The 26,483-nt window shown below is 55.8% G+C and overlaps 1 protein-coding gene across 40 annotated transcripts in view; it reads right to left on the bottom strand.

Annotated features, from left to right (window-relative positions):
* ZMIZ1 (zinc finger MIZ-type containing 1) overlaps window positions 1–26,483 on the bottom strand; it is a 238,649-nt gene that overhangs the window by 8,845 nt on the left and 203,321 nt on the right. For 22 of the 40 annotated variants that reach the window (XR_011423454.1, XR_011423439.1, XM_005602517.4 and 19 more), the window contains 15 exons: window positions 16,647–16,761; window positions 15,466–15,683; window positions 14,242–14,440; window positions 13,006–13,296; window positions 10,647–10,829; window positions 9,602–9,679; window positions 8,735–8,909; window positions 8,042–8,183; window positions 6,259–6,469; window positions 4,973–5,078; window positions 3,854–4,014; window positions 2,688–2,755; window positions 2,314–2,382; window positions 1,600–1,844; window positions 156–322 (listed from right to left, as the gene is read on the bottom strand). Coding sequence is in view for 35 of the 40 variants with exons in the window: in XM_005602517.4 (XP_005602574.1) it covers window positions 156–322; window positions 1,600–1,844; window positions 2,314–2,382; window positions 2,688–2,755; window positions 3,854–4,014; window positions 4,973–5,078; window positions 6,259–6,469; window positions 8,042–8,183; window positions 8,735–8,909; window positions 9,602–9,679; window positions 10,647–10,829; window positions 13,006–13,296; window positions 14,242–14,440; window positions 15,466–15,683; window positions 16,647–16,761 (2,428 nt within the window). In the remaining 5 variants the exon portion in view is untranslated. The remainder of the gene's footprint in view (window positions 1–155; window positions 323–1,599; window positions 1,845–2,313; window positions 2,383–2,687; window positions 2,756–3,853; window positions 4,015–4,972; window positions 5,079–6,258; window positions 6,470–8,041; window positions 8,184–8,734; window positions 8,910–9,601; window positions 9,680–10,646; window positions 10,830–13,005; window positions 13,297–14,241; window positions 14,441–15,465; window positions 15,684–16,646; window positions 16,762–26,483) is intronic. The other 18 variants (XR_011423455.1, XR_011423446.1, XR_011423473.1 and 15 more) reach the window with 1 other exon arrangement.

Below are 26,483 nucleotides of genomic sequence, written 5' to 3'. Positions count from 1 at the left end.
CCTCCGTCAGGCCTCTCACTTCCTTCTGAGCCCCCAGACCCAATTCTCAGTCCTCCCCTTTGCCTGGGAGGGAACTAGGCAAACTATCAGAAAGGTCCCAGGGTGAGCCCTCCACCCCCGTCAGCCCCACGTAGAGGCGAGGAAGAGGTACTCACAGTTTCCTGCATGGGGTGACTGAGGGGCTTCTCGAGGGCGGCCATGTTGTTGGGCATGTCCGGGGGGTGGGAGAGCTGGGGGGGCCCATGCATGAAGTCATTCATGGACGTCCCACTGGGGTTCCCGTGGGGGAAGTCAAAGTTGCCATGGCCCTGGTAGTTGTTGCCTGGGAGGGAACAAGATGGCAGGGAATGGGGGGTGTCATCACCCAGAGGGAAGACAGCTGCCTCCGGGGGTCAGGAAGTGTCTAAATTAAGAACCAGGTCCTGTCCTCCTGCGAGGCTGAGTTGGCTCCTGCAGCCTCAGACCTCTGAGCTGTACAATGGGGCAGTGATGCAGCCTTTTCCGTGGCCTCAACACAACAGGGCACGTGCTGTTCTACAGCTGCGAGGAAGGGCAGAGTGGGAGAACAGGTGGGCCAGGTTCCTGCAGTGGAGGAGGACATGGAATGAGGCCCAAGTCTGAGCCTTCCTCAGGATCTGCTGAGTTAGCCCCCTGGATGGCTGCCCTTTAACCCAGGCCCAGAGCGGGAGGTCAGAATCTGCCAAGTCCGTGAAGAAAGCTGCACTGGACTCAACCATTAGAAGCCATCTATCTGGCCTCCATGGCCACTGCTCCCTCCAGCACGTGGCCATAGCAAGGGTCAGAGCATCAGCATGCTGCAAAGCCGGGGCCCTCGGTATCCTGTGGACTCTGGCTAGATGGGCTAACCTCTCTAGGTCTCTAATCCTCTAGGAGCCCTGGGTCCCTAAGAGCAGGGATCCTGTTGGTGAGTTGCATCCTGTGTTTGAGGTGGGTGGGTACTTTCTAGGAACCGAGGGCAGTAGGGATGAAGCTTGGTCGGGGCAGCAGGGAGAGTAAGAGGCCACTGATGGTGACCTTGGCGGCCAAATGGTGGAGCTCTAGGCCCCTGGACTCTGTCCCTGGGAGGGTGGAAGAGTTGCGGGGACAAGGACAATATAGACGTCAGAGAGAAACATGGGAGGGCCAAGAACTCCAAGTGGGAGTATTCTCTGCTAGCGGCCCCAGGGAACATTCGGGCTGGGAAGAGGTGGCAGTTGTGTCCCCAGCAAAGCAGGCTCTGAAGCCACTTGGCTTGGCACCTGCCTGCCGGACTCAAGGAGCTGTCAGGAGAGGTGGCTGGGCAGGGTGGGGAGGCAGGAGGCTGGCTGCTGGGGCAGCTCCTCACTCATACCTTTCCAGCCGGGTGCCAACCCTCAGGGATGGATGGAACTAGGTCGGTGGACTGAGGGGTGGATGGCGCTGCATGGGACACGCTACCCTCAAGTCCAGTGATGTGGCATGGTTTTTTGGGAATGTGAATTACCTCTGCCTCTTCAGACCACACCCCCCTGCACCTGCCACCATCAGCCCAGAAATCCTGTGCCCCCACTGGGACTTGGGGCTGCCCTGCTGCCTCCCTCTTGGTTCGGCATCACCCACCTTGGCTACTGTAGTCACTGGAGTTGGTGCCCCCAGGCGGAGGCGGGAGTGGGTAGGGGGACGGGCCGGGGCCCAGAGCTGCGATCATCTCCATGACATTGGGCATGATCATCTGGCTGGGACTCATGGTCTTGAACCGCTTGGAGGGAATACCATCAGGGTCATCCTTAATGTGTAGGTCCGACTTGATGGGCACTGGCCGCCAGCTGCATGTGGGGTCGATGGTGACCTCTTCAAACTCGGAGCTGGGGGAGCGAGAGGGCAGAACTGAGGTTCTGGGGCGTGGGGCTTTGGACACTAGAGCCTGCAGCTTGGAGAGACACTGAGGTGTCCTTGCCCAGGCCCCCTGCCTCCATTTTCACGATGCTCTGCATATGACAGAGGTGTGGGAAAGTTTCCCATCTTTTGAGAGATGGGGAGACTGTGGCTAGGAAAAGCAAGTGGCTGGCATAGGTCAACTGCTCCCAAGGCCTCCCACCCAGGAAGTGGCTGTTGGGGGCACTATCAGGTTCCTGCACTGGCTGAAGTTGGTCCTTTCTGTAAAGTTCATTTGCCCCCAGGCACAGTCACAGAGAAGTGAGAGAGATGGGCAAGTGGTCTGCCAGCCTGGAGAGGGGAGAGGGTATCAGGGATGTCCACGTGCTCACCTCATCCAATCCAGGCCAGGGTTCCCGCCCCCACCCCATGTGCCCCTAGCTAGGAAGGCCCACTTACTGTTGGATGGCGTTCAGGATGCCCCACATGTACTGATCCACCTCCAGGCCCTCGAGCAAAGCAGTTTTACTGGAAAAGGAGAGAGGAGGGCTTGACCTTTGCTCCTGGACCCTAGGGGGTGCCAGAGCAAACCCCTCCCCATTGTGTCAACGAGACCCTGTCCCTGCTGCTGGTTACTGCTGGAGGCACTGACAGGAGAGGGTAACCCTGTAACAGCTTGACACAGAGGGACCGTGCACAGCCCCCTGAGTGCCTCTGCTGTGTTTGCATTCTCTCTTTGCTTCAGGGCAGGTGGAGGGGCTGGACCCCAAAGAGCAGGGCCAGAGGAGGCCAGTGGAGGTGAGGAAGCTCCTGCTGGGGTGGGCGTCACTCACTTGCACACAGGACATCTCCAGGTCCCTCTCTCACAATTCAGCTGCAGGTACGACTCTAAGTCGAAGCACTGTGGAGGTAGAGAGACAGACAGACAGACAGATGAGACCAGGACTGGCAGAAACCTCCTAGATGCAAGCAGTCCTGTCTCTGGGACCCTAATGAAGACCTCCCACTAGGGAGGGAGACAGGTGGTGGGCTGGTTGTTGGGTGGGGTGATGATTATGCTGACTTGCAGCCGACTCCCTGCCACGCTTCTGCCCAGTCCTCCTCATACCACCCCAGTGCCCCAGGTGACCACTGCCTATGTCCTCCAAGAAGCCTTCCTGATGCCCCCGCAGCCGTCCTTCACTGATCCTGCCCCATGAGAGACCCGCTCACTGAGGCTGGGGGCAGTATGGACTCAGGCCTTCCCATCAGCCCAGCCCAGGCAATGAGAACATATCCAATCCAGTTCATCAATGTGTGTCAGCAAATAAACCAACCAGATAGTGCTTCGATGCACCTTCCTGCAACGTTCTCCCAGAGTGAGGGAGGGTGGGAGGGAGGCTCCTGCCCGCTACAGGCCCTCAGGGCCAGGTGCATGTGACAGTGGGGCTGAGGGTTTGCTCAGCCTGGCCCCCAACTTCCTCTGCCTCCCAGCCCAGCCTGCATGCTCACGCCCAGCCTCCCCAGGGATGGCTTCTTGTGCCCCTCTTCTGAGATTCCTTCTCTGACCAAGCCCCTATCTAATGAATCTGGCCTACCCTGGGTTGCCCGGATTTGCTCTGTTGTAGCCACCTAGACTGTGACACGCATCCTACCCATTTCCTCAGCATCTACTCAGGGCAAGGCCCTGGGACAGAGCAGAGACCAGGCAGAGGGGTCCCTGTTCTCAGGTGCTGAACCAGCCCTGGCCGTATGTGTGGGGTTTCCAGCAGGCATCTGCCACCTGCTAGGGTAGGGACTGTCTAAATTTGGTTCTGTTGCCCCCTAGGAATGTAGCCCTGAGCAAGAAAAGATGCTCAAAGGACAAATGATAGCTGGAGAGAGTGAAATCTGCCGCTGAGGGCTAAGACCTCCTTCAGGGGTCAGAGACAGGCCCTGCTGCTCCCTCTGCCTAACCCCTCGCCATCCCACTCACACTCTAGATAGCTCCCCCACAGTTGTGCCTGCTGGGACCACTCACCTGGACGTGCTTGCAGTCATGGCCTCGAGCAGGCAGCTGGATGCGCCGGAATGTGATGGGGCACTTCAGAGACACCTTGATGGCTGTCTGCTCCACACCATCCTCTCCGTTGAGGGTCGTGTTGCCTGATGAGGCAGCCACGCTGCTGAAATTCCGCTTGACTGGGGGGTGGGGGGGGGCACAGGTGGATAAGGAGGCAGGGCCATCCTGCACACGCCTCCCACGTCCTCATGTGGCCGAAACTCACCCTGGTTCTCCAGCCCCTCAAACCCTGGGAGGTCCTGTGAATAACTTCAGCACACCCTGGTCTGGTCAAAGGGGCGCTCGGGAGGCCCAGCTCTCTGGAATAGCGGCTCTCAGGTGCCATGCATATAGAGTACATGTGCCCCTGCAGGTGGCTGCTTAGAGGCAGAACGGGCTTCGCTTTCACTAGGAAGGGGACTTTCCACAAAACTTGCAGAAATCTAGTCCAGCACTTCTCCACTGATTTTCTGGGTCAGTGCAGAGGGCCCTTAGGTGCTTTTGCACTTAATTCTGCAATGGGAATAGACAACTGCCTGGCAGGATTCTAGGGCTCAGGAGGTAATGTGAAGAAGCACAATCAAAGGCGAAGCAGTGGTCACCTCCCTGCATGGTGCTCCCCACCACCAAGAGTCGTCCTCTGGGTGTCTCCTCCAAAGGAGTGGACTGAGCAAGTCCCTCCCTCTAGACTTTAGGTACAAGCTGTCGGGTTGGGAGGCCAGTCTGGAATCCACCCCGTGCCTCCGTCTCAGTGAACACACCCCTTGTCAGTTCCTCCCATCCTTCCAGGTGATCATCTACTCCAGGAAGCCTGTCTGGCCTGTCTATATCACGGCATTTTGTTTTAATCTGCCTCATGTCCTATGCAGACAAGTCAGAATTCCCACTAGGTCTTGCAGTACTGTGCTCCTCTTATCATCCCCAAAGCCCTGGATGGAGGGGTATGAGTCAGGGGTGAGGGCTGGTGCCAAGGAAGACTCAGGGCCCAGTGTGTTGCGCATGGGGCTAAAGGTCGGTCCCGGGTGGACGGTGACCACTTCCTAGCCACCCACATACAGTGGGGTGGGGGCTGGTTCTTTGCTCCTGTGTCCCACTCACTTTTTGTGATGCAGTGCTCTGCAGGCAGGAGGCGTTTCTTGAGGAGGCCTTGCAGCACGGAGCGCACAGAGGGCCGGTGGACCAGCTGCAGCACGAAGAGGTGGGACTGCCGAGAAAGAGTTGACGCTCAGTCTCTGCCCCACGGTCCTCATCACCCTGCCCCACCTGAAGCCTCTGCAGGCCTAGGCTGTCCTGTGCCCGAAGGCCCCTAGAGGCCAAGGGCAGGAAAGGGTCCATGTTCACAGTGATGCTACTCTAGGGGCAGGTCCCCCAGGACCTGGGAAAGAGCCCTCAAAGCCCATGATGTGCCCAGGGACCTATGAGTCTGGGGATGCGGGCTGGGGTCACCACCCAGGGATAGCTGCCTCTGCTCTAGGCCTACAAGACTATGACACTGAAACACCCCTGGGATGGGGTTATGGGATACTGAGCATCAGGACTACAGCCCACCTTGCCTCCTAACCTCACTCACCACTGCTCCCCATCATGTGTCCTTCATCCTTCCTGCCAGAGGATAGCGTCCCTGGTCTTTACTCCTTCAGGAAGCTTTCCAAGACTGCACACCCCAACAAGCCCCCCAGACTCTTCACTCTGACACCATCCCCTGTCCTGTGACTCCTAACTCCTGGTGGCCTCACTGCCCCTATGTTCATAAGGGTAGGATCTGTGTCCCCAGAGAGGCCAGCAGAGTGAGACAGGAACTCTCCTTCCATGCAGGACCCCCAGCAAGCCCTGTGTGCAAGGCCCTGATCTCTGTGGGACAGGAGCACGGCTCAGTCGTAGTCTCATATCACAGTCATGCACATGATTCTAAGGCCATAGGTGGGTGAGGAAGGGAGAGCTAACCCCACACTTGGTGGAGTTGGGTCTAGGGGAAAAGGTGATTAGAATATAAACGTTTCTTGTGAACGAGGCCAGAACAGAGGCGAGCTTTGAGGAACACACAGAACTTCACCAGTGGAAGGTGGTGGTGGACACGGGTGGCGGAGTGCCCAGGATGGGCTACAGGAGTAAGTGGAGGCGAGTGTGCGGATGGCACGGAGGCTGTGGTATAAGAGGGACAAAGCCATACTTAAGGCCAGAGCTCAGTGTCTTTGGAGGCCCACCCCAGTTTGCTTTATTCCACAGCCCTGGAGGACCACTGCATGTTTCTGGAACGTGCTTCTGAAGACCACTTCGGTGGCTGTGGGGATAGGGACAGAGACCCAAGGACCAGGCTGAGGACTAGAGGGGGCGAAGACCTCAGGTTCCCACGCGGTGCCCTCAGCCCTGCCCGGCACACTCACGCAGCAGCAGGCCGTGACGGTGATCTGGATGGTGTTGCGGCCTGGCTGGCACACGTGCTTGAGGTGCAGGGGCTTGTGAGAGGTCTTGTTGTCACCACGCTCAATGGTGAGGGGCGTGGCGTTCACGCTGACCTGCACAGAGGCTGGCCAGTTGGTGTTCATCTGCCGGTCCTCGTGGTGGTAGCACTTGAACTGCAGCTCCAGGTCAGATCTGGGGGTGAGGGTGAGGCTCAGGTCGGCTCTGCTAGGGGGACTGCCTGTGGCCTTGATGACGCCTGGCCAGGCCACACACCCCTTAATCTCCACAGCCTCACGAGTCTCTCAGGATCCCATTCTCGGCTGCGACTGCTCTTCCAGCCTTCTCGAACTCTCCTCTCTCACCCTGCCCACATCTCCATCAAAACCCAGCCCGACAACCCAAATCCCCCATATGGCCCACATACGGCTCACCCCAGCCACATCCCACAGCTCCGGCAACAATCTCCCCTGGCCCCCTCCCACCCACCCATACAAAGAGAGACAAAAAGACACACGCTAATTTCATGAGACCAATTGGGAGGCTGGTTATGCCCATTCTCAGACAACAGCTGGAAGAAGGGCCCCAGGCCAAGGCCAAGTCTGGCTAGTCCCCCCCGAGGTGGGCCCCGAGGACACAGCCCTGAAGGAGTCCCCATGAACCCAGCAGTGACCACGTATGCACGAAAACCAAGCAAGGCCAGCAACCAGGGCCACAGGAGGCCTCCCAGGTGAGGGCACTCACAGGTAAGGAGGGGTAGGTAAGCAGGACCCTGCACAGGGGTCTCCCCACCCTCCTGCCTGAGTGTCTGACCCTCAAGCTCTCACGCCCACCCCAGCTCTATCTCCAATCCTCTCCACGGCCTGCTCGGCGAGGCTGAGGCAACATACCAGCTGTGTGTGTAAGCATGCATGTGCACATGCCCAGCTCAGACCCATCTTGTGCCCTCAAGGTGCTCACTGGGCAACTGAGGGGCTCTAGTCACAGGCACGTGATGAGTCCTGCCTGAGGAGGAAGGACTGAAGGTGGAGACATTAACGGGTTCTGGCACCCAGTGACCTGGGGCCAAGTCCCAGCTCAGCCCCACACTAGCTGTAAGAACTCCCCTAAGTGAATCAAGCTCTCTGGCTTCAGTTTCCTCATTGTCAATGGGGCAAGTACTGCTCACTCACAAGATCAAAGGAGATCAGGTGTAGAAGGTGGGGAACACAGGGCCTGGCCCAGCAGGGGACCTGCAAACCCTGCACCTCAGCGTGTCCAGATGTTTGAGCAGTAGCCCTGCTGGCCAGCCCCTTGCAATCTGCAGGGCTTGCTGGTTCAACTTGACCCAGCCCTGCTCCCACTCCAGCCTAACCTCTCTACATTCCTGCCTCTTCCCACAACAAGCCACATTCAGCTTCCCCTTTGCTAACTCAAGGCCTCTGCTAGAACACTCCTTCTCAGGCTTTAGGTCTCAGCCAGCCACCTTTTTCTCCGGGAAGTTGTCCCTGACTACTAACTCAGGGTGAGTGACTAGGGTGAGTGACAGCTGAGTCCCCGAGCTTGGGCCACTATGCTGAGACTGCCTGTCTGTCTCCCCAGTGTCTGCAGGTTCCCCATGACATCCCCAGGGCTTTGCACAGGGCAAGGCCCAGTCAACGATGCCGAACAGGTGAAGGTGGCAGGCACCTGACTAGGGTGCCTGGGCCGAGGGATGTCACCACCAGGGACCTCCTTCACCTGGCTCGGGCCTGTGAGAGGAGAGCTGGGATTGAGCCTGACACTCACCTCCACATCAGTGTCTGGTGGACCGTGGGCCGCAGATGAAAGACATGGTTGCTGACGGCCAGGTTGTGCTCGAGGCGGAAGGGCTCCAGCACTACGCCATCCCGCACAGGGAATGTGAGCCGCAGTTCGTCGTTGTGGTTGGCTGGGTCAGGGGAGGAGTAGGTGAGCCACATGCCTGTGGCCACCACGGGCACCCAGAAGCATGGGTGCCAGGGCCATGCGTGGGGCTTACTCACCCACACGACACACACACACCCTTGGCTGCACACTCAGAGGAACACACAGGCATGTGTGTTAACAGGGCAATAGAAGCTGTTAACACCAGGGAGCCCATCACGACCACCCCTGCGTTCCACATCCCACTCATCCCAGCTCTGCATCCCCTCTTGCCCCTATCTGCTCCCTGCTCTGGAAGCCCCAGGATCCTTCTCCCAGCCCCTTTCCACAGCTGACAGCTGCGCTTCCTCCCAGCCTCCAGCTGCTCAGGCAGGTGGTAGGGAGGCCTGCTGGCAGCCCAGTCTCAAATTTCCCTTCTGGGTGGGGCTTACCTGCTTTCAAGCCCTCCTGCCCTTTCCACATGCCCAGCCCCCACAGGGAGTCTGTCTTCCAAGTCCCCTGGCTCCTGCTGCAGGGCCCTATGTGGAGCTGCCCAGAGCTGGCCAGATAGAAGAAGGGAGACAGTGGGGCACTCACCTGGGGGTGGTGGCAGAGCGCTCATATTTGGCTTGATGTCAGGTGGGAAGGGGGGTTTAACATCTTGGCTGGGGGACAGATATGGGGGGATGCTGCTCCCAGGAGTCATGGGGGGCGTGGGGTTCCCTGGAACAGGTGAGTGGGGGTAATTTGCCACAGGAACTGGCCTGGGAGGCTGGAGGAAAGAGAAACCACAGATAGGTTATAGGGTCACAGGGACAGAAGGGGCCATGGCTGTAGGCATACACCCCCCCATCCCAGGGTCTAAGGCTATGGCCCTGCCTCCCCTAAATGAAGAGAGCCCCCCAGGGAAAGCCATCCCTCCATCCTGGCTGGCACTCAGCCCTCTGCCCCCATTGGGAGACAGAAGGCCTGCAATGGGCCTCCCTACCCTTCCCTTGGGTCATGGTGCCATGCGGGGGTGCAGGGTCCCCTGCCCATTTGATAAATGGGGACATAGACTTAGGGTGATGGTCTAATATAATCTGGGAAGGAGAGGAGAGCTGGGATTGAGCCCAGGTCCCCTGCTACCTACATCACACCCTACCCTACACCAGCACGGCCCAGATGGAGTCGGGCCTGCAGCATCAAGAGGCAGTTTGCTCCTAGGAGCCCCTCTCCCTTCCTCTCTTAATCCATACTTTGCTGTCTTCCAGGACTGGCCAGGTCCACACTTGTCCCTGGCCCAGCCACCCAGAGATGTGTATTCTCTGTCCAGCCATCTGTGCCCCACAACAGAGGACCTGGGAATTAACCCCCCACCTGGGCCCTACTAATGTCCAGAGAGGCTGGGGAGGGAACAATGAGGCCTCTTGGACACACAAGTACACGTGGGTCGTAATCCGTAAGACGAAATCAGGAACATACCCTATTGACGTTCCCTTGGCTGTAGTTACTGTAGCTGCTTCCCGAGAAGGTGTTATTTTGTCCATTAAACTGCTCTGGCTGTTAAAACAAGATAAACAATGCTGTGAATGGAAGGCAGAAAAGCTTCCAGAAGCCCACTCTCTCCCCTGAAATGAAAATCTGCTGGGAGGACAGGGGATGCTGAAGAGGCCTGCCCAGTGCTGGGGTGGGGAGCAGGAAAGGGACAGAACAGGTCACCTCCTGGGGACAGCGTTTTGCCTCTCCCTGTCCACAGCTAGTAATCCAGCAAAAGAGTTTAAAAAATAGAAACACCTAGTGTGAAGCTGGAGCAAAAATAGTAAACCCACATGGCAGGTGGTCACGTAAATTGGCATGAGTTCTTGACAAATAAATGTAAAATATTTCCAGAGTCTTCACTCCCAAGAATGCACTTTATCATAAGCCCAAAGAAGGAAACAGTGCCTGAAAATATTCATCATAGTGTTATTTCAAAAGTGAAAAATCAGCAACAACCCAAATGCCTAACAGAAAGGGATGATAAAGTAAGGAGCAAGTATCTCAGTGGAGCGTCAGGTGGCCATTAAGAGTGAAAATCACAGAGACTCTGTAGCAATAAGTAACATGCTTAAGATTTCATGTCTAGTGAAAAAAACAGATTCAAAGTTACAGTAGTAACAACAGCTATATAACATGTTGATGCCCGCATGCATGTAGAGAGACAAGGTTCAGAATAAAATGTTAATATATTCAGGTGGGTGGTTTTTTTTTAAAGAATGTATTTCCCTTTATTATTACTATCTTGTATGCGCCATAAATAGTAAAAGGAGAAGGAAAACCATTGTCTGAGCCCCATGAGGATAGGAACCAAGAAAAGGTAATCTGACATTTTGGCTACCACACGCATAGCTCTGAGCATATAACATATCCAGAAATCTCTGCCTGCCCTTGGTGACTTCAGGGGACACACAGGGCCTGGATGTCACAGGTTGGGGTAGGGATGTGAGGTGGTGAGGAGGGAAGGGGCCTGTGGGGTGGCGGGACTCACCTTGTAATATTGCCCCATGTTGACCGTGGGGGGTGGGTACTGCCCCGTACTTGGCTGGCTAGGCATCCTTTGCCCAGGGTAGTTGGGAGACGTGAGTGGCCGTGGGGGGTTGGGGGTGGGGTACTGGCCTGGCTGGGTGGGGAACTGGCTGTTTGGTCCATATTGCTGGTTTCCATAGTTGGGCTGAGGTGGCAGAGAAAGGAGAGGAGAAAGGTCATCAGCGCTGCGGAGTTAAGCTGTTCACCAGAATGCCTGGACTGCCCCATCTACTTCCCCTCCTTTGCCCCCACTGTTTTCCACCCACAAAACGCCCTCCCCACCTAGAAGGGGGAGAGGCTCAACCCGATGATGCCGGGCCCCTCCTGCCCTGACATCCAGGGACATCACATTTGGCCTGTCCAGCTCCTGGCCATCTCCCCACGAAGCTGTCTTGCTTGAAGCTCCATGTTGCCTGAACTCTGAGAGCACTTTCAGAGCCCCTTTCCTATCATTATGAGGTGGCAGACTCTAAAGCCCCCTTTGCATCTCTCCTAGTGCTTGGTATGTGACAGAGGAACACAGACAACAGGATACACTTCCAGAAGGGCGACCCTCTTCCTCCACCCCTGCATTGTGAGGCTGAATCTGGGAGGCACTGTCCATGTACCCCACACTGAGCAGAACATCTGTGCAGAGGTCGGAAGAAGCAGGCTGGTGAAGGGACAAGACAACCCCTCTAGGGAGAGATAATTGAGAGAGAAGAGGAGACGGCTCCAGGGAGAGAAGGGATCGCTGTCCCTGGAGATCTACACAGTGATACGAGTTACTCCTGCTTACACCCATCTGCACTCTCCAGTCACTTCCCCATCTGTAAGATCAGGTGACCCTCAGGGCCACCTGCCACCCAGACACCCCAGGCCACTACATCCTATGGAGTCAGTGGTTTCTTCCTCCCTGTCTGTTGAAAGTCCTTGTCTATTAACTGTCTCTCCCGTCCTCTAGGCTCAGAGGCCCAGGAGACAGCTATGTCCCAGCGCCTGGCAAAGAAAGGCCCTTAATAGATACTTCCTCAACAAATGAAGGATGGAGCTGGGGGTAAATGGCCGAGGACACGCAATGTCTGTGTCAGTGCTGAAGAACTGGCCACTTGCACTGTTGCGATATAGTGTCAGGGCTTGACCCAGGTTCCTGGGTGTTTGAGGAGGTCCCTGACCTCTCCCCTTCTGGACTCAGGGCACCTCCATCAGTGGCCAAGCCACCTTCGAGCCCCAGCTAGGGTGGATTCTAACAGGAGTCACACAGACCTTTGAGGAACTTAAGGTCTTCGGGCTCTAAACCCACTGTAAACCCAAGTTGAAGGCCACAGTTCCGAGACAAGGATGGGGAGGTCGATCTGAGAACAGGTGTACAAGCAGAGCACTCGGAGAAAACGCTCTGGAAGGGGCCTTGTCTGGTCGAGGAATCAGGGCAGGCTCCTGAGGAGTGTGTGCCGGGCCAGCATTCTGGGGTTCCTGTGTCTTCTGCAGGTGAACTAAATCCTTACCCAGGTACCCAGAGAGGCCACTTGCTGCCAACTTGTTTTCTAAGTGCTTACTGAAAGCCTCGTGACACCCCCTCCAGGAATTCCTCCTTCTCTGACCTCTGTTGAGTTCCATACACCCCAGTGTGCATCATTCCCTTGTGGGATCCTGCTTAGACCTTATCTTTCCTGTTGGTCTCAGTTCCCGAAGGACAGGAGGTATGGGTTTCACTTCCCTAAATCTTCACCGATCCCTGGGCTGAGATGGCTACGCAGCCCAATGGGCAGCATTCCTCCCAACAGAGCAGGTGACGAGCCCTAAGAAACACTCTGTCTGCCTTCCAGTCACTTCTCTGACATGCACAGCCTTTAGATATTTACAGGGTTTTGTCTCGTCTCTCATTCTTGGAAGTGAGAAGCCCTCATGTGGGTGTAAGGAATGTGGACCCAAGGAGGTTTAGTTCCTTACCCAAAGTCACCCAGCTAGTGTCCGTATCAAGACAAGAGAGAACACTCAGAGCTACTGCGTGCTGCGTGCCCGGCCACACAGGCCCATGTACATCTTCTTCTTCAAGTCTCCCAAGCAGCCCTAGGAGGCGGGCTGCATTGTCACTGCCTTTCACAAACAAAACGCCTGAGACTCATGGAGATGATGTGACTTCTCAAGGTCTCCCAGCTGGGAATGGCAGAGCTGGTCTTAAACCCACGAGCACCTGACTCCTGAGGCTCTGCCTTTTGGCCCAGGTTTTCCGACGGTCAATCCATGCTCTTTCCAAGGTACTGCCCACAGCACTTGTGTCTTCAAGCCCCAGGTACCCCCACCTCCCACCCTGCCCACCACCTGCCTGCTGTTACACTCACCTCTCCTGGGTAGGGCCTCTTTATGCTTTGAATGGGAAGGGACTGGGGCCGGGGGCCCGGGTAGGTCTGCTGGGGCATCCGCTGCCCGTGTGTGCCAAAGGGGCTGATGCCGGGCGGCCTGGGCTGGTTCATGCCCATGGGAGGACCACTCATTCCCGAGGGTGTCATGCCAGCCGCCATGCTTGCGGGATTCATGCTGCCCCCCATGGAGGCAGGCCCCCGCGGCCCGGGCTGGTTCATGAATTGGCTGTTATACGCCTGGGTGGGACCCATCTGGAAAGAGGAACAGACCTTCAACGGGAGAAGAAAAAAAAAAAGAATAAAATGCCACATGCATTGAAAGTGCAGGAAGGGACGGGTGGGGGAGGTGGGGGGCTCACGGTTAGGGGGCACTTTCCTGTGTGGCTGCAGCTGGTGACCAGGCCCCAGGGGACCGCCTGCAGGCCTCCTGAGTTCACTGCTGCCCTCTGCAGGCCACAGGAAAGATGCAGCCCGAGGGATGTTACAGGGTGGGGCGTGGACACTCCAATGCACAGGCAGCATTTCCAGGGTGGCAGGCAGGGAACAAGGAAGTGGGTGCAGGAGTGGGGAGGAGAATGGCAGGATGGCAGTGGATGAGGATGGAGGCAGGAGCCCCTCTCCTGGAAGTCCTGGCCCTGCCCTTGTTCCTTGGCCAATGGAGACAGACCCTCCACCCGCAAAGTCTGATGCAGCCCCAGCACCCACCTCTGCCCACCTGCCCTGCTGGCCCCATCCTGCAATCCCCACCTCCATGCCTGTCCTGGGGCCCGTGGTGCCCCAACGCCCACCCTATCCTTTTGAAGGTCAGAGGAGCAGAATCCACAGACAGGCTGACTAAGAGAGCAATGGCCTTCAGAGGCCACCCAGGGGACAGACTGGTGACAAGGCTATTTTAGACACTGAGCCACTTCTTCAGTGAGTAGGGGCCCAGAGAGAATAGGGAACCTCTTCCCCTGACACAGAGACACACACAAGCCACTAACCCACGCAGAACAAACAAAAACACCTAAACACCACTCCCTGCCATACCCAACCACATTGGAACACCCACATCCTAACATATAGCCCTCTACATGCTTCCAAGAAAACCCAAACGCACCCTGACACCATCAGCTCCCCCCCAGTACACAGGGCCCCACAGGTACCAACACCCCAATTCTGATTCCCTGGAGCTATCTGCCTGGGCGAGGCTAGACCAGGAGAGCAGGCCCTTACCGGTCCATACTGGTTTATATCCTTGTTCTGTGTCTCCTGCAAGGCTGCCACAGTGGCTGTGGCTGTGGCTGTGGCTGTGGCTGCTGCTGCTGCTACTGCAGCTGCCGCAGCGGCAGCTGCTGGCTGAGTGAAGTCAGCAGGTGGCCTGGTGTGTGGAGGGATGCCCATGCCTGCAGGGGCATTAGGACCCCCAGGGTAGCTGTGAGGGAGAGAAGGAAGAGTTAGATACTGCCTGAATCTAAAGATGAACCCATGACAAACCCTGGGCTGGGAAGGAGGACAGGGCCCATCCAGGCCCTCTTGCCCTTAGCTCACAGATGGGCAGGTGTCCAGACTCAGAGCACAGAGGGGACAGGGGCCTCCTGTGGGTTGGCGCCTTTTGTGCCACTTAGTGACCACTAAGCTGCTGTGGTTTTAGAGCACTGGCTGGGTGCCGGCTGGAGCTCACACACGTGCACAAGATCACTGCACCGCGGCTGCCCCCAGCCTCATCTTCTGGAGGAGAACACTGAGCCTCAGAGAACCTGAGCAACTCCAATGGTAGATGGCAGGCTGGGGATGCAGCTTCAGGTGTGTCTGGCAGCTGTGTTTAAGGACAAGACCTTACTGCACTGCCATCTGGCAGGACTGTGGTCATCTCCAGGAGCTGGGATGGGTGAGGCCAAGGAGGCAGTCTTAGAGCAGGGTGGGGAGGCAAGAGGAAGGATGGGGCACCTCTGTCCTGCCCCACATCCCTGGAGTGCCTTCCTGGGATTCCTCGCCCCTTTCTCCCTTACTCTTGAACCAAGGGCTTCCCCGCCTCACACAGTTCTGCCCCTGTAACCAGCAGGGCAGGGTGGTCTTCCTCCACCCCATCTAGAGCTGCTCTGCAAATCCCCTGGTCCAGCTCTCTCAATGGCTTCCAAATTAGAAAGACACGAGGCAGAGGAGGGCCATTCATTCTGAGGAATGCGAATATAGTCCTTCCATCATCATGGGCCTGACGGCTGTCACCCAGCTGCTGCAGTGTCTGACCCACAGACCAGCCTTGAAAATGGGGGATGACTGCGTCCCTTCAACCGATAGGACAATTGAGGATGAGAGAAGTGCCAGCAGGGCTCACCCATGTCCCAGGCCAGGAAGCATGGCGCTAGGACTTAAATTTGACTCTTCTCCTGGCTGGAGGGGAAGGGCATGGCTCACGTACCACTTCTCAAGGCTGTTGCCCCCTGACAGCCTGCTCACCTGGCCCCGAAGCCCCCGCTGCCAGGGTAGTTGGGCCGGCCATACATTCCCTGCTGGATGTAGGGCTGAGCAGGGCCAGCCTTGGCTGAGAACTGCTGCTGCTGCCCAGCAAACTGTGGGGAGTTGAGGCCGGGGTTGCTGGTGGTCATGCCTGACGCCATGGGGTTGCCGCCTGGATTCATGGGGTTGTTGGCATTGGCCATAGGGTTCCCAAGGACCTGTGGGAACAGAGATTGTCAACCAAGTGGGTACCCCAGGTGGCATGGAGAGGAAAAAGGAGAAATGGGGGCAGGGGTGGAGAAACAGTGAAATAGAGGGGAGGACAAAAGAGGAAAAGGAGGAGAAAAATGGAGGGCATTAACTGTTCCCAGAGTATACAAATGATTAGAAGGGTGTTACCCAAGCCTGGAAGAAGGCAGCCTAAGAAATGAGACCTCAGCCTGTGATGGAATGAGGTAGGGCTGGTCCTGCACCAGGCAGCAGGTGGCAGCACTGGAATTTTCAGCTCCTCTACCCCACAAAGGGGCCTGGATACCCAGAAGGTCAAGACACACAGAGGCTCTGCTCTGTGAGGGCAAAGAGAAGCCCAACTTGCCAGCTCTGGAGGGCAGCAGGATCCTGGCCAAGGGGCCTCTGTGCCCGGGACCACAGGTAAGCCCAATCGTTCTCTCCAGGGTGGCAACCAGCCCTGAGCCTTCCATGTGGCCATGGCAGAGGGGAGAGAAAGGAATGAGAGCGGGAGGCAGGGTTGACTAGGGGTGTGGAGAGGGATTTGTCACAAGTTTAAGGTTCAACATTTTATTGAAATCTAACCCAGGCTGTCCAGGGTCAAAGACCTCAGATGTTGGAGCCCTGAGGCCAATAACACCCGGGAAGTTCTCCTGTTCATCCAATCAAAGTAAATGTGGGCTGGGGAAGAACCCCTTGCTGCCTGTCAGACGAAAGCTGTTCCGCCAGAAAGGCCTTAGGATGGGGTCAGTGCACAGGAGCCAGCTGCTGCCCTCCTGAGGCAGGTGTAGGCCTGTCCTGGGGGAAGGTGTGTCCACAGTTGGGTGTGCCCTGAAAACTGGTCTTTCCAACTGAGTAGAGCCTGGGAGAGCAAGGAGGGGCGGCATGGCTTGGTGACCCAAGGGCCCCAGAGCCTGGGAGGGGCTCTCGTTGGGGGCAGGACAGGTTCTTACCTGGCTCTGGGATGTGTTGGTCACTCCCCAAACCGTGGTGACCACGGAGAGGGAGCCGGGAGGCTGGTTGGTGTTCTGCTGCCAAGGGACAGAGTCATAGGGGAATGACCCATCACTGTGGAGGGAGACAGAGGGGGGTCCTCAGAGGCTGCAGCCATGGGCTGAGACGGAGGCAAACCCCATCACCCCACCACACTCCCTGGCTCCCAGCCAAGCTATGGCATCCCCATCTCAGTAAGTTCTGGATCCCCTGAGACTGGCACAGTGTCCGAGGCAGAATAGGTGTGCCTCGCATGGTGACAGACTGCGCAAAAATGACCATCTCTCCCCTCAGCACTGTGGAGGTGCCACCCCTGTAGCTGTCTGTCTCACCTTAGGCCAAAGTCCACAGGCCATGCTGTGGAGGAAGAAGAGAGACCCACAGGTGCAACCTAAGCTCCTCTTTCCACCTTGCTCTGACCCCAAACGGCTCTCCAGAAAGAGCTCTTGTTTCCCCACCCCAGCTTCCACAGGACTTCCCAGGCCCTTCTCAGAAAAGGCAGGAAGGGCCCCAATCCGAGTCCGGCTCTTCCCCCCTTCCTCAGGAGCCCGCATAGCAGGCTGGCGGCCCAGCCCAGCCGATCTGGCCTTTGCAAGGAGCTTCCTTACGTCACTCTTCCATCTTGACTCTGGATCACAGGTACAGGCCTACCTGCCACGCTGCCTCCTCTGCTCCCAACCCAATCTCTCGTTCCACCAAGCCAATCCCCCTCAAATCCCCTAAGACACTTTGCACAGTCACAGACCTGCAGTGGCTTCCAGTGTTCACAAGCTGAAGTCTGAATGCACACTTTAGAATAACCGACCATGTTGGCTAATCCCACCCAGCTGTGCTGCCCACCTTGGCTCTCAGCTCTCCCAGCGGGTCCCCCACTGTCCCCACTCTTCTTGCCAGGCCCAGTAGTACCCACCTTGTTTGGTGACCTCTCCTCAAGAGCCCTCAAGCATCAGAAGCAGGGACTCAACCTTAGGCCTAATGCCCTGCCCTGCACATAGTAAGTGCTCAATAATGGCTTCCTATTAGTGGCCGTGGTACAGGTGGAGAGTGAGGTCCAGCAGACCCCAGGGAGAAGAGCAGGGCCACAAGCTTGAGAAGAGGCCAGCAGGGTGACAGCAGGAAGAACCCATCAGGGGTCCCAGCCCTCAGGAATACGAGGCTGGGGCTGCCTCGCCCCTGGAGCCAGTCCTGCTTGACTCTCGGCACCTCTCACCCAGACACAGCCCCAGGAGAAGCCAAAAAGCAGAGTGCCCACATCTGTGCTACTACCTCTGCCCATGGCACCCCGATGGGGGTGAGGCCTGCAAGGCAGCCCAGCTGGGTATCAGGGTAAGAGAGGTGGTAGGAGGGAGGAAGGGGACTCTGGAGGAGGGTAGTGTGGTAGGAAGGCACCTCATGCCTCTGTCTGGCTGTGCCTTCATCACAGGAAGTTAGCAGAAGGCAAAAGCTCCCACTCAGGCCTTGTGAACTTGTACCCTAGCCGAGAAGCCCTGGAGGCCGGGGTGACTGGGAGTGGAGGTGCTGGGAGCCAGCCCAGAGGTCAAGACTTCCTGCAGGACAGGCAGGGAGAGGGGGCCAGGGGTCTGAGTCTTGTGCCCTGCTCCTTGCTGGGTGAAGCCCTTGGCAGTGCTGGTCAAGTCAGGTGGTCGCCCCGCAGAGGCAGTCAGACTGCAGGGCAGGACCATGTCACTGTCTGCCCATGCTTGCTCTCCCCCTGCCTGAGCATGTTCTCTGCCTGGCCAGCCTCTGGCTTCCTTCCTGTCTCTGCTCAGAAGTCACCACACTAGAGGACCTGGCCCAACTCCCTTAGAGAAGGGCAACTCCACCCCACCTCCCTTTTCCTCTTACCCTGGCTTCTTTTTGGCACCCTGGATACAAGTCCTGGACCCACCCCTCCATGGCTCAGGGCCCTGGTGCAAGTCCCTGAGCCTGCCTGCACTCAGTTTCCTCATCTGTAAAACAAGCATAAGAATGGCATCCCCTGCTCTACTCTCTCAGTGTTTCCAAACAGCCGGTCATGAAACATGAGCGGGTCATGACATTGAACTAGCATGAGGGGAAAAGGAGGGAATAAAACAGAAAGTGATCAAGTGTGAGCACATAGTAAGGATGAATATATTCCTTGAACTTCTGTCTTGATTTTATATACAAGTAGATGTGTGCCCTGGGTTTCAGTGTCATATGTGTATTTACTGTAGGTCTCTGTCGAGTCAGTCTGAACAACACAGGCCTCAGGAATGTAAGTTTGATGTGGATCAAAGAAGAGAATGCAGACAAAAAAGACTTCATCAACTGGAAAATGACATGGACTTCAGCATTACTCACGATTTCTGAGGGGAGAGGAGCTGTCCTCTGGGAACCCAGCCCTCCTCTGCGGGCCAGACATGACATGGGTTAGGGGAAAGGGGGCAAGGCCAGGTATATAGGTCAAAAGTGACAGATGGCTCATCCTCTCTGCATCTAGGAGGCTGACTGAAGACCTGGGAGCCCAGAGAACTTGGGTGGGGCCAAGAAGCCCAAGAAAGTAAGCAATGAGTCTGCATCTCAACGTAGCTGGGCTGGAAGAACCTCTGCTCTCCTGGGGAGGTCACTGGAGACCTGGGGCACTGCCTAGTCCCAGGCTGGCACACAAGAGTCTCACAGGGAGGCCCTGCAGGCTACAGTTTTAAAGAACAAAGAGGAGACCCCTGGACATGCACTCTCCTGTGGGGACCTTGTCCTTGGTGTGGCTGGATTGAACACAGGACCCCCCAGCAACTTAAAGTACAAGCCTCAGTCTATCTCCTCTCCCCAAAAGCTCCCATCAACCCTTCACACTGGTGCCAGGGTTCTGCCTGAGGTTCATGTCCTTTCAGAACACACCTGGCAGCCTCAGGAAGTAAAGCCCCCTGGGAGTCCCCGGAGCCCGGCAGGGCCCTGCCTGAGCCCAGGGGGCCGGCAGCTGCTGCCTCACCACCCCAGGTGGGGAGGCCCCAGTGAGCTAGGATACTACACAGGCCCAAAAACAAGCTCCCGACTGCCCTGCAGCTCCGTGGGTGGGCCTTGTGGGCGGAAACCGGCTCCTTCCTGTTTCGTCCCCTCCACCCCAAACTTGGTGAGAAGCAAACTTAACCAACTTTCCCAAACTGGGCATCCTGCCGTCTGGCTGGAAGGCTGACCCCAAAGCCCAGGTGCACACCTGGTGCACACAAGTGTCTATGGGGAACATGTAGATGTGCATGCACAGGGGTCTTGTTGGCATGTTGCTGTGCACACGCCCGGGAAGAGACAGGCACACACATGTAAGGGAGATCTCAGGGACTTGCTCGCCCCCACTCAAACCTGCTGCAGAAGCAGAAGTGGCAGTCGCACCAACACGACTGTGACTCATCTCCTGGGGAGACAGCTCCTGCTGTTGCAGCAAAGGCTCTCACTCCCACAGGCCCACAGTGGCAGTCAGCCCTGCCAGCACCTCTGCCCAGACTCAGATTCTGCCATCGGGGAGTAGCGTAACTCCCTGTGCCTGAGGATCAAGGACAAGCCATGCTCATGGGTCCTACCAGGGTGGGAGGAGGCCTAGGGTGATGAAGAGAAGGCCTAGGGGGCTGCAGGGGGTGTCCTGAGGTTCCTTCCCTCCTCTGGCAAGTACTATTTAACGAGCAGAAGTGCTCAGCTCAGGTCAGAGGTCCCTGGCATTTCAGGACTGCCCAGTGGGAACCACTTCCCTCCAATCCATACCTGGTTGCAGTTCAGAGGGAGGCCAGAGCCCCTAAGATCTGAGAACCCACTCAGTAATCTTGCCCAGCTCTGCACACCCTCAATCCAGCATAGCCTGGTCTCATGCCCCAAGCTTCCCCGAGCCACAGTCTTGCCCAGCCAAAACTGCCCCAGGAACCCTCTTCCACCTCCAGAGGCACCAGGGCCGGAAGCCACTTAGAATCTCAGCAGTGTTCTGCCTGCCAAGTGCCTCCTAACATGGGGGCAGCTGCTTTCCCATCTCTGTGCCTCTTCTCAGCCTGCGATGCTTTGTCTCTACCCCGAAAATTGCCACTCATTCTTTCCAGGCTCCTCCTCTAAAGGCCACCTCCTGCAGGAAGCCCTTGCCACGTCCACTGGCCTGAGTTCTCCTTGTTCCTCACATTCCTGGGGCCTGAGTGAGAGCCCTCCTGCCTTTTCCCTTCTGCCCAGGAGCTCTGAGTTCTCAGGCTCCCTGTGCCTGGCAGGATGTCTTCACGTACTTGCAGGGCTCAGGAAGCCTTTGATAACCAAAGTGCCAGGGAGAAACACCCTCCTGGTGCTCTCTCTCAGAGGGATGCCTGAGAGTGAATGGACATGTCTATGCCTTAGCCTGACTGCCCATCACCTCTAGTGTGCTTGTGATGACATGGGTACCGGCACCCAGCAAGTGGTTGGTCCTGCCTCCAGGGAGAGGGGCACAGTGAAGCCAATGAAGCAGCTACTCCCTCTCTCTATGCCTCAGTGTTCTCAGCTGTAAAACGGGGTGATGACAGGCCCTCTCTCAGAGAGTTGGCATGAGGACTAATTGAGTTCACACGTGTATGGCAAAATGACCATGTCCAGCATGCCTCGTGCACCCTAAATTGCTAGCTGCTGTTGTTACGATTTATCAAGCGGTTCCTAGATGCAAGGAACTATGTGAAGTGACTTTCTCCTACGAACTCACTTAATCCCTTTAAGCGGGCTCAACAGATGCATCTCTTAGGTGCTAAGGCTCACAGGGTCCCAGAGCTCATCGGGGCAAGGTTGACAGGTTGGCAGGTTGGCCTGACCACATCCTACTGTGCCAGGGAGCTAAGGATCCGGTAAGGCCGTGCTTCTGCATACAATGATGGCGATGATGCAAGGGAGCGCACACGACGAAGGCAGTCTAGAAATACTCAAGGATTCCAAGAAGGGGCACAGCTTCCTGGGGGTTCTTGGGGAAGCCACACAGCATGAAGGGACAGAGGATATGTAAAGTTTGGTCTCAAAGAGAAAACGCAAATGGTGTCCCAGGAAAAAAACACTTTATACATCAAATCATAGCTTTAGCCTGGACTGAGTATATCAGCAAATATTTAGGGATTCTGACCACATATTTTTGAGGCTAATATTCAAATAGCAGAGGGAGGCCTTGAAGGATAGTGGTGGACTATCTGGGCTCTGAACCTAAACTCTCTGGGTCAAACCTTGGCTCTGCCACTGACCTGGGACACATTACTTAAGTCAGCCTCAGCTTTCTCATCTGTAGAGTGGGAGTAACACTCTTCTAGGATGAAATACATGAACACAGGTAAAACTGAGTGTGGTGCTTGGCAGACTCCTGCTCAACTGTGCTTACACTTTTCTCTCCATTTCTCCAGCCTGACTGCAGTGTAGGTCCTAGATTTACTTGATGATACAATGATGGTACTTAGAAGTTTTGTAAATATGTTATCAATGGGAGGGAGTGTTATTATCATTCCTGCCTGTTGAACATACTTTCCAAGCCTTGAAACTTTCCTCAGCGTTCCTCTGCCTTCCCTTCTCTATCTAGTGAAGTCCTTTAAAGCCCAGCCTTGATAGTCCCTTTCGTGACTCTCCTAAGCAGAACCAAGGGCATTTCCCTCTGTGTCATCAGTATTTTTTCAAACCTTTTATAAAGAGCTCTCCGCACTGTAGTTATAGTGGACAGTTTACACGTCTGTTTGCCAGTTCCATGGGCGCTGACTGATGTTTGCTAAATGTGGGAAAATGAGTAAAGTCCAGAAAGAGGGAATGATGGTTCCTGGTTCCTGGGCACCTCCTGTGGCAGTGTCTACACAGACATCCACGGAGGGAAGAGGAGGGGAGGGCTGAGTTATTTCTTCCCTTGTACTTCTCCCACTTTATTTGTGAGAAATAACAAATTCCTATCGAGGGTATTGTTGGACCCTAATCGATTTCCCTGACCTGGCTATACTGGTCCTGTCTCTGTGCAAGGCTGCAGTGTAACCACTAAGGAACACCAAGCTGGTGAGGAGCTGAAGCTCTCACCCTCTTTAGTTTAGGGGAGCCATTAACAGTGCTCTCCATCATCACAACGACTGGGGCCTGCTTCCTCCCCTCCCTGCGGTGAAACATAGAAAGGAACTTGTGCAGTTAAACTGCATATTAAAGGATTTTAAATTTTTTCAGTAGGAAGGAGGAAAGGAAAAGATCCTGCATCTGGGCAATCTGGAATGATGGAGCAGGATTTATGGGTCCTTCAATCCCCCTCTTGTTGCTTTTTTTTTTTCATTTTCTGGGTGCAAGAAAAAGCATCTATTACAAGCTGAACTTCAGGTACAGCTATGAAAAAAAAATCTAAAAATGAAAGCAGTGAAGGTGGTGTGATGTGACCAAGGAAAGGAGAAGACTGGCGGTCAGTTTTGATGGACCTCTTCTTTGCTAGCTGACTATCAATGAGCACATCAGAGTCTGATGGCACCAGGCTGAGGGACAGGGAATAATTACTGGTCCATGGGGCTCCCTGGACCTGGTGATGAGCACATTGTAAGTCCTGCACTGCTGTTCCACTTGTACAGATGAGGAAATGAGGCACAGAGAGGTTATGAAACTGCCCAAAGTTATCCAGCTAGAAAATGGCAGGGATGAAACTTGAGGCCCATCAGCCAGGCTCCAGGACCTGTCAAACATGCTGCAGAGAGGGAAGCACCAGGCCCTCCGCCCCAGGATTGAGTGGCACACAAGGGCCCCATCCAGGTGGATCCAGGGGAGCATGAGGGCCCCCTACCAGGAACCTCTCCTTTGGGGGCCACAAATCCCTCCCGAGAAAATGGTGGCACCCTTCAGTCTTGGAGTCTCCCCCAGCTCTAGCGGGCTCCGATTGTGATCAAATTAAGAGTATAAACAAGATTTATTAGGCTTTTAATTACCTTTGCAGCACTGATTTGTATACAGGCAATGTGGTGATCACAAATGGCTTTTTTAACCACTCATTAAAAATCTGGGAGAGGAAGGCGGAAATATTTATTGGCATTAAGTCCAGGTCACTGCAGGGATTGTGAAAGGGTCCTGCTGCCTGGCCAATGGCCCAAGGCCCCTTGCTGCCCTGGGCTGGCCTCCCCTGGCCTCCCTTTTCCTATGTGGCGCTCTGTGCACCTCTGTGAAGTGGAGAGGACAGCACCCACCTTCAGCTCAGTGGTCAGGACCACACAGGGTGCGAGTCCAAAGACTGCTTCACAAACCATGAGGTTCTATCCAAACGTGGGGGTACTCCAGATTCCTCTGTGCACCAGCACCCTCAGAAACTGTCTCGGGCTGCAGCAGCCTGACCCTTTCCTGACATCTCACTCACGATTCCGAGCTCCACCATGTGCTCACTGGTCTTGCTTGGAGGCACAGGCCCCGACTCACAGCCTGGTGCTGTGGTGCCAGCCCCCATTGCTGGCAGGGGACGTGACCACGAAGCCTGAGCTACAGAAACATGAGAGTCACAGGGCCCTCAGAGAAAGCCAGGAGCTTCACACTTCCGGGCTCCCTCACCTCTTCCTGTCTGCTTGTCCTCAGAGCCTTCAGACAAGGACGCTTGAGTCTTGAACAGTCGTGCACCTCTGAGCACCAAATCCTGAACATCCCAGGGTCCCCAAGCTCATCCTGGCTAAAAGTTTCCTTAATGAAAAGGCAAGTCATTCAATGACATTATGGTGGATGACAATTGGAATAGTTTCCAATCTGTGAAAGTAGTTGACTTTCTCTTCCCCTTTCTTTCCTTCCTGTTTGGGAAATTACATGAGGCCCTTAAAAGGTAATGGACCCCATTCGAGTTTCCCTGGAAATGAGGGATTTCCCCATTGGGGAAATTCATGAAGTTACAAGTAGAGACTGGCCAACCTGGAATCACTGGTCACAGTGTGCCCTTGGAACATGCCTGGGCCTGAAGGGAGTGGCTTGGTCCTTGTTCAACTGATGACACTTCTTTCTGATCTCAACTGCCCCACTATAAAATGGGAAATAGGATGAAGTGTGCATTAAAATTGGGTCAACAACCAGATACCACCTCACTGATCCTGAATGGTCAGCAGCAGGGTGAAGCACAGAGCACTGAGTGTGACTCAGTGCTGTGCCCTGTCCCTTACTGGCTATGTGTTCTTGGGCAAGTCACTGTCCTGCTCTGGGCCCACTTTCCTTTCCAGTTCTGCCATTCATGGTGGGACGTATTGTCCAGAATGCTCGCCACTTCACTGTGCTCCATGAGGAGGGCGCATTCCATGGAACCACCCGGTCATCCATCAATACTTAATGAGTCTCCAGAGAAAAAGCTCTCCCTTCTCTGACAGCTGCCTGTTTTGCATTCTCTACCCTTCTACCGCTGTGTGACAGGGAGTTGAATCAATGGTGGTGGCAGAGGTGGCAGGGCACTGGGTACCAGCCAATGGCTCTTTAGCCCATAGCACTTCTTGGGAAAGCCAGTTTGAACTCATAGAATGCACTTGCCCAGCTCCCAGCTCAAGTCCTTCAAGGTCAAGGCTGTCCTCTGGGCAGCCTCCTGACAGTCAGCTAGCCACCTTCTTCCTTCTGAACCTGAGGGCAAGCCACCTGTCATCCAACCCTATCATTGCCTCCATCTGCCAGCTCCCAGTCTTGCCTCACTGAGTTTTATTTCCCCAACTAGGGTGATTCAGCTCCTGGAGCACAGCCACCCTTCATGTGTTAACCCCAGGACCCAACAGTCTCACGCCTTTAACTCAACTCAGCAAAGACCTGGCAAAGGGCTGGCCATGGTCCAGATCTGTGGCACTCTGTGGCCCCAGTGGTCATGGCCAAGCAGGTCTGAGGCAGATATCTAGTGGAGGCTGCAGGGGCCCTGGCCACCATCAGCAACAGCTTTACTGAAACGACTTGGAGGAGACAAGGCTGCGAAGGACACAAGACTTGGGATGATAAGAGGCAGGATGATTCTGGCAGGACGGAGAGTTAATGAGCTAAAACGTAACAAGAGTCAATAAAAAGTAGGTAGGTTAGGTTGCATCCAGCTGCAGCCTGTGCTCAGTGGCCAGGCAGCAGTTCAGATGGAGAAGACCTGCAGCTTTTAGCTGAGCCAGGGGCAAGGGGTGGGAGGTAGACAGAGCTGGGTTTTGCCTCTCTAGAGCAGTGGTTCTTAACCACAGGTGAAAACCCCACCCCCTTAAATGTGCAAGGGTACTTTTGCAACACCTGGGGGGCATGGGAAGAATTGAGTGGGCGGGGACCAAGGCATAAATGCCCTGCAAAGTCCTGCACTGTGAGAAACTAACCTGCCCGAATGCCAACGTCCCTCTGAGAAACACCCATGGGGGCCTCTTCTAAGAGTCAGAGCTGTCCTGGGCCTGACCGAGGGTGTGCCGAGGCAGTGACCCTGGGTGGCGATGCTGGGCTTGCTGTCCTGAAAAGTGCTTCTGATCGAGGCAGGGAGCCCCACATCAGGGCCATCCTGCTCAGGCAGGGGACTGGGCTCCAGGAGCTCTGAGGTCCCTCTGGCTGCAACACCCTCTAATTCAATTTACAAAGTAGGGCCAACACCTGACTTCCTGGCAGTGCCTTGATGGTGCTCTGGCTGCGGGTGCCTCAGTCAGGCTGAGTAGTGAGAGCCGAGCTCTGACTGCACATGCCCCTGCTGGCCATCAGCAGGTACCAACACAGGGAGACCACACAGGAGGATAGGCCCTGCTGTTCCGGGGTCAGCACGTACAGCGCTCAGAGAGCGTGTCCCCAGCTAAGCAAGGGACCTGTGAGATAATTAACCGAGGGAACTGCCAGTCCTGACCATGTGCTCCTTCTGAGGCTGGTGCAGGGTGGACTGGCCAATCCCTTGGTGCCTG

Source organism: Equus caballus, chromosome 1 (genome assembly GCF_041296265.1).
Source record: "Equus caballus isolate H_3958 breed thoroughbred chromosome 1, TB-T2T, whole genome shotgun sequence".
In the NCBI taxonomy this organism is placed as follows: Eukaryota; Metazoa; Chordata; class Mammalia; order Perissodactyla; family Equidae; genus Equus; species Equus caballus.
The sequence above is the reverse complement of the archived record's forward strand: the minus strand, read 5'-3'. Positions and strand labels throughout refer to the sequence as shown.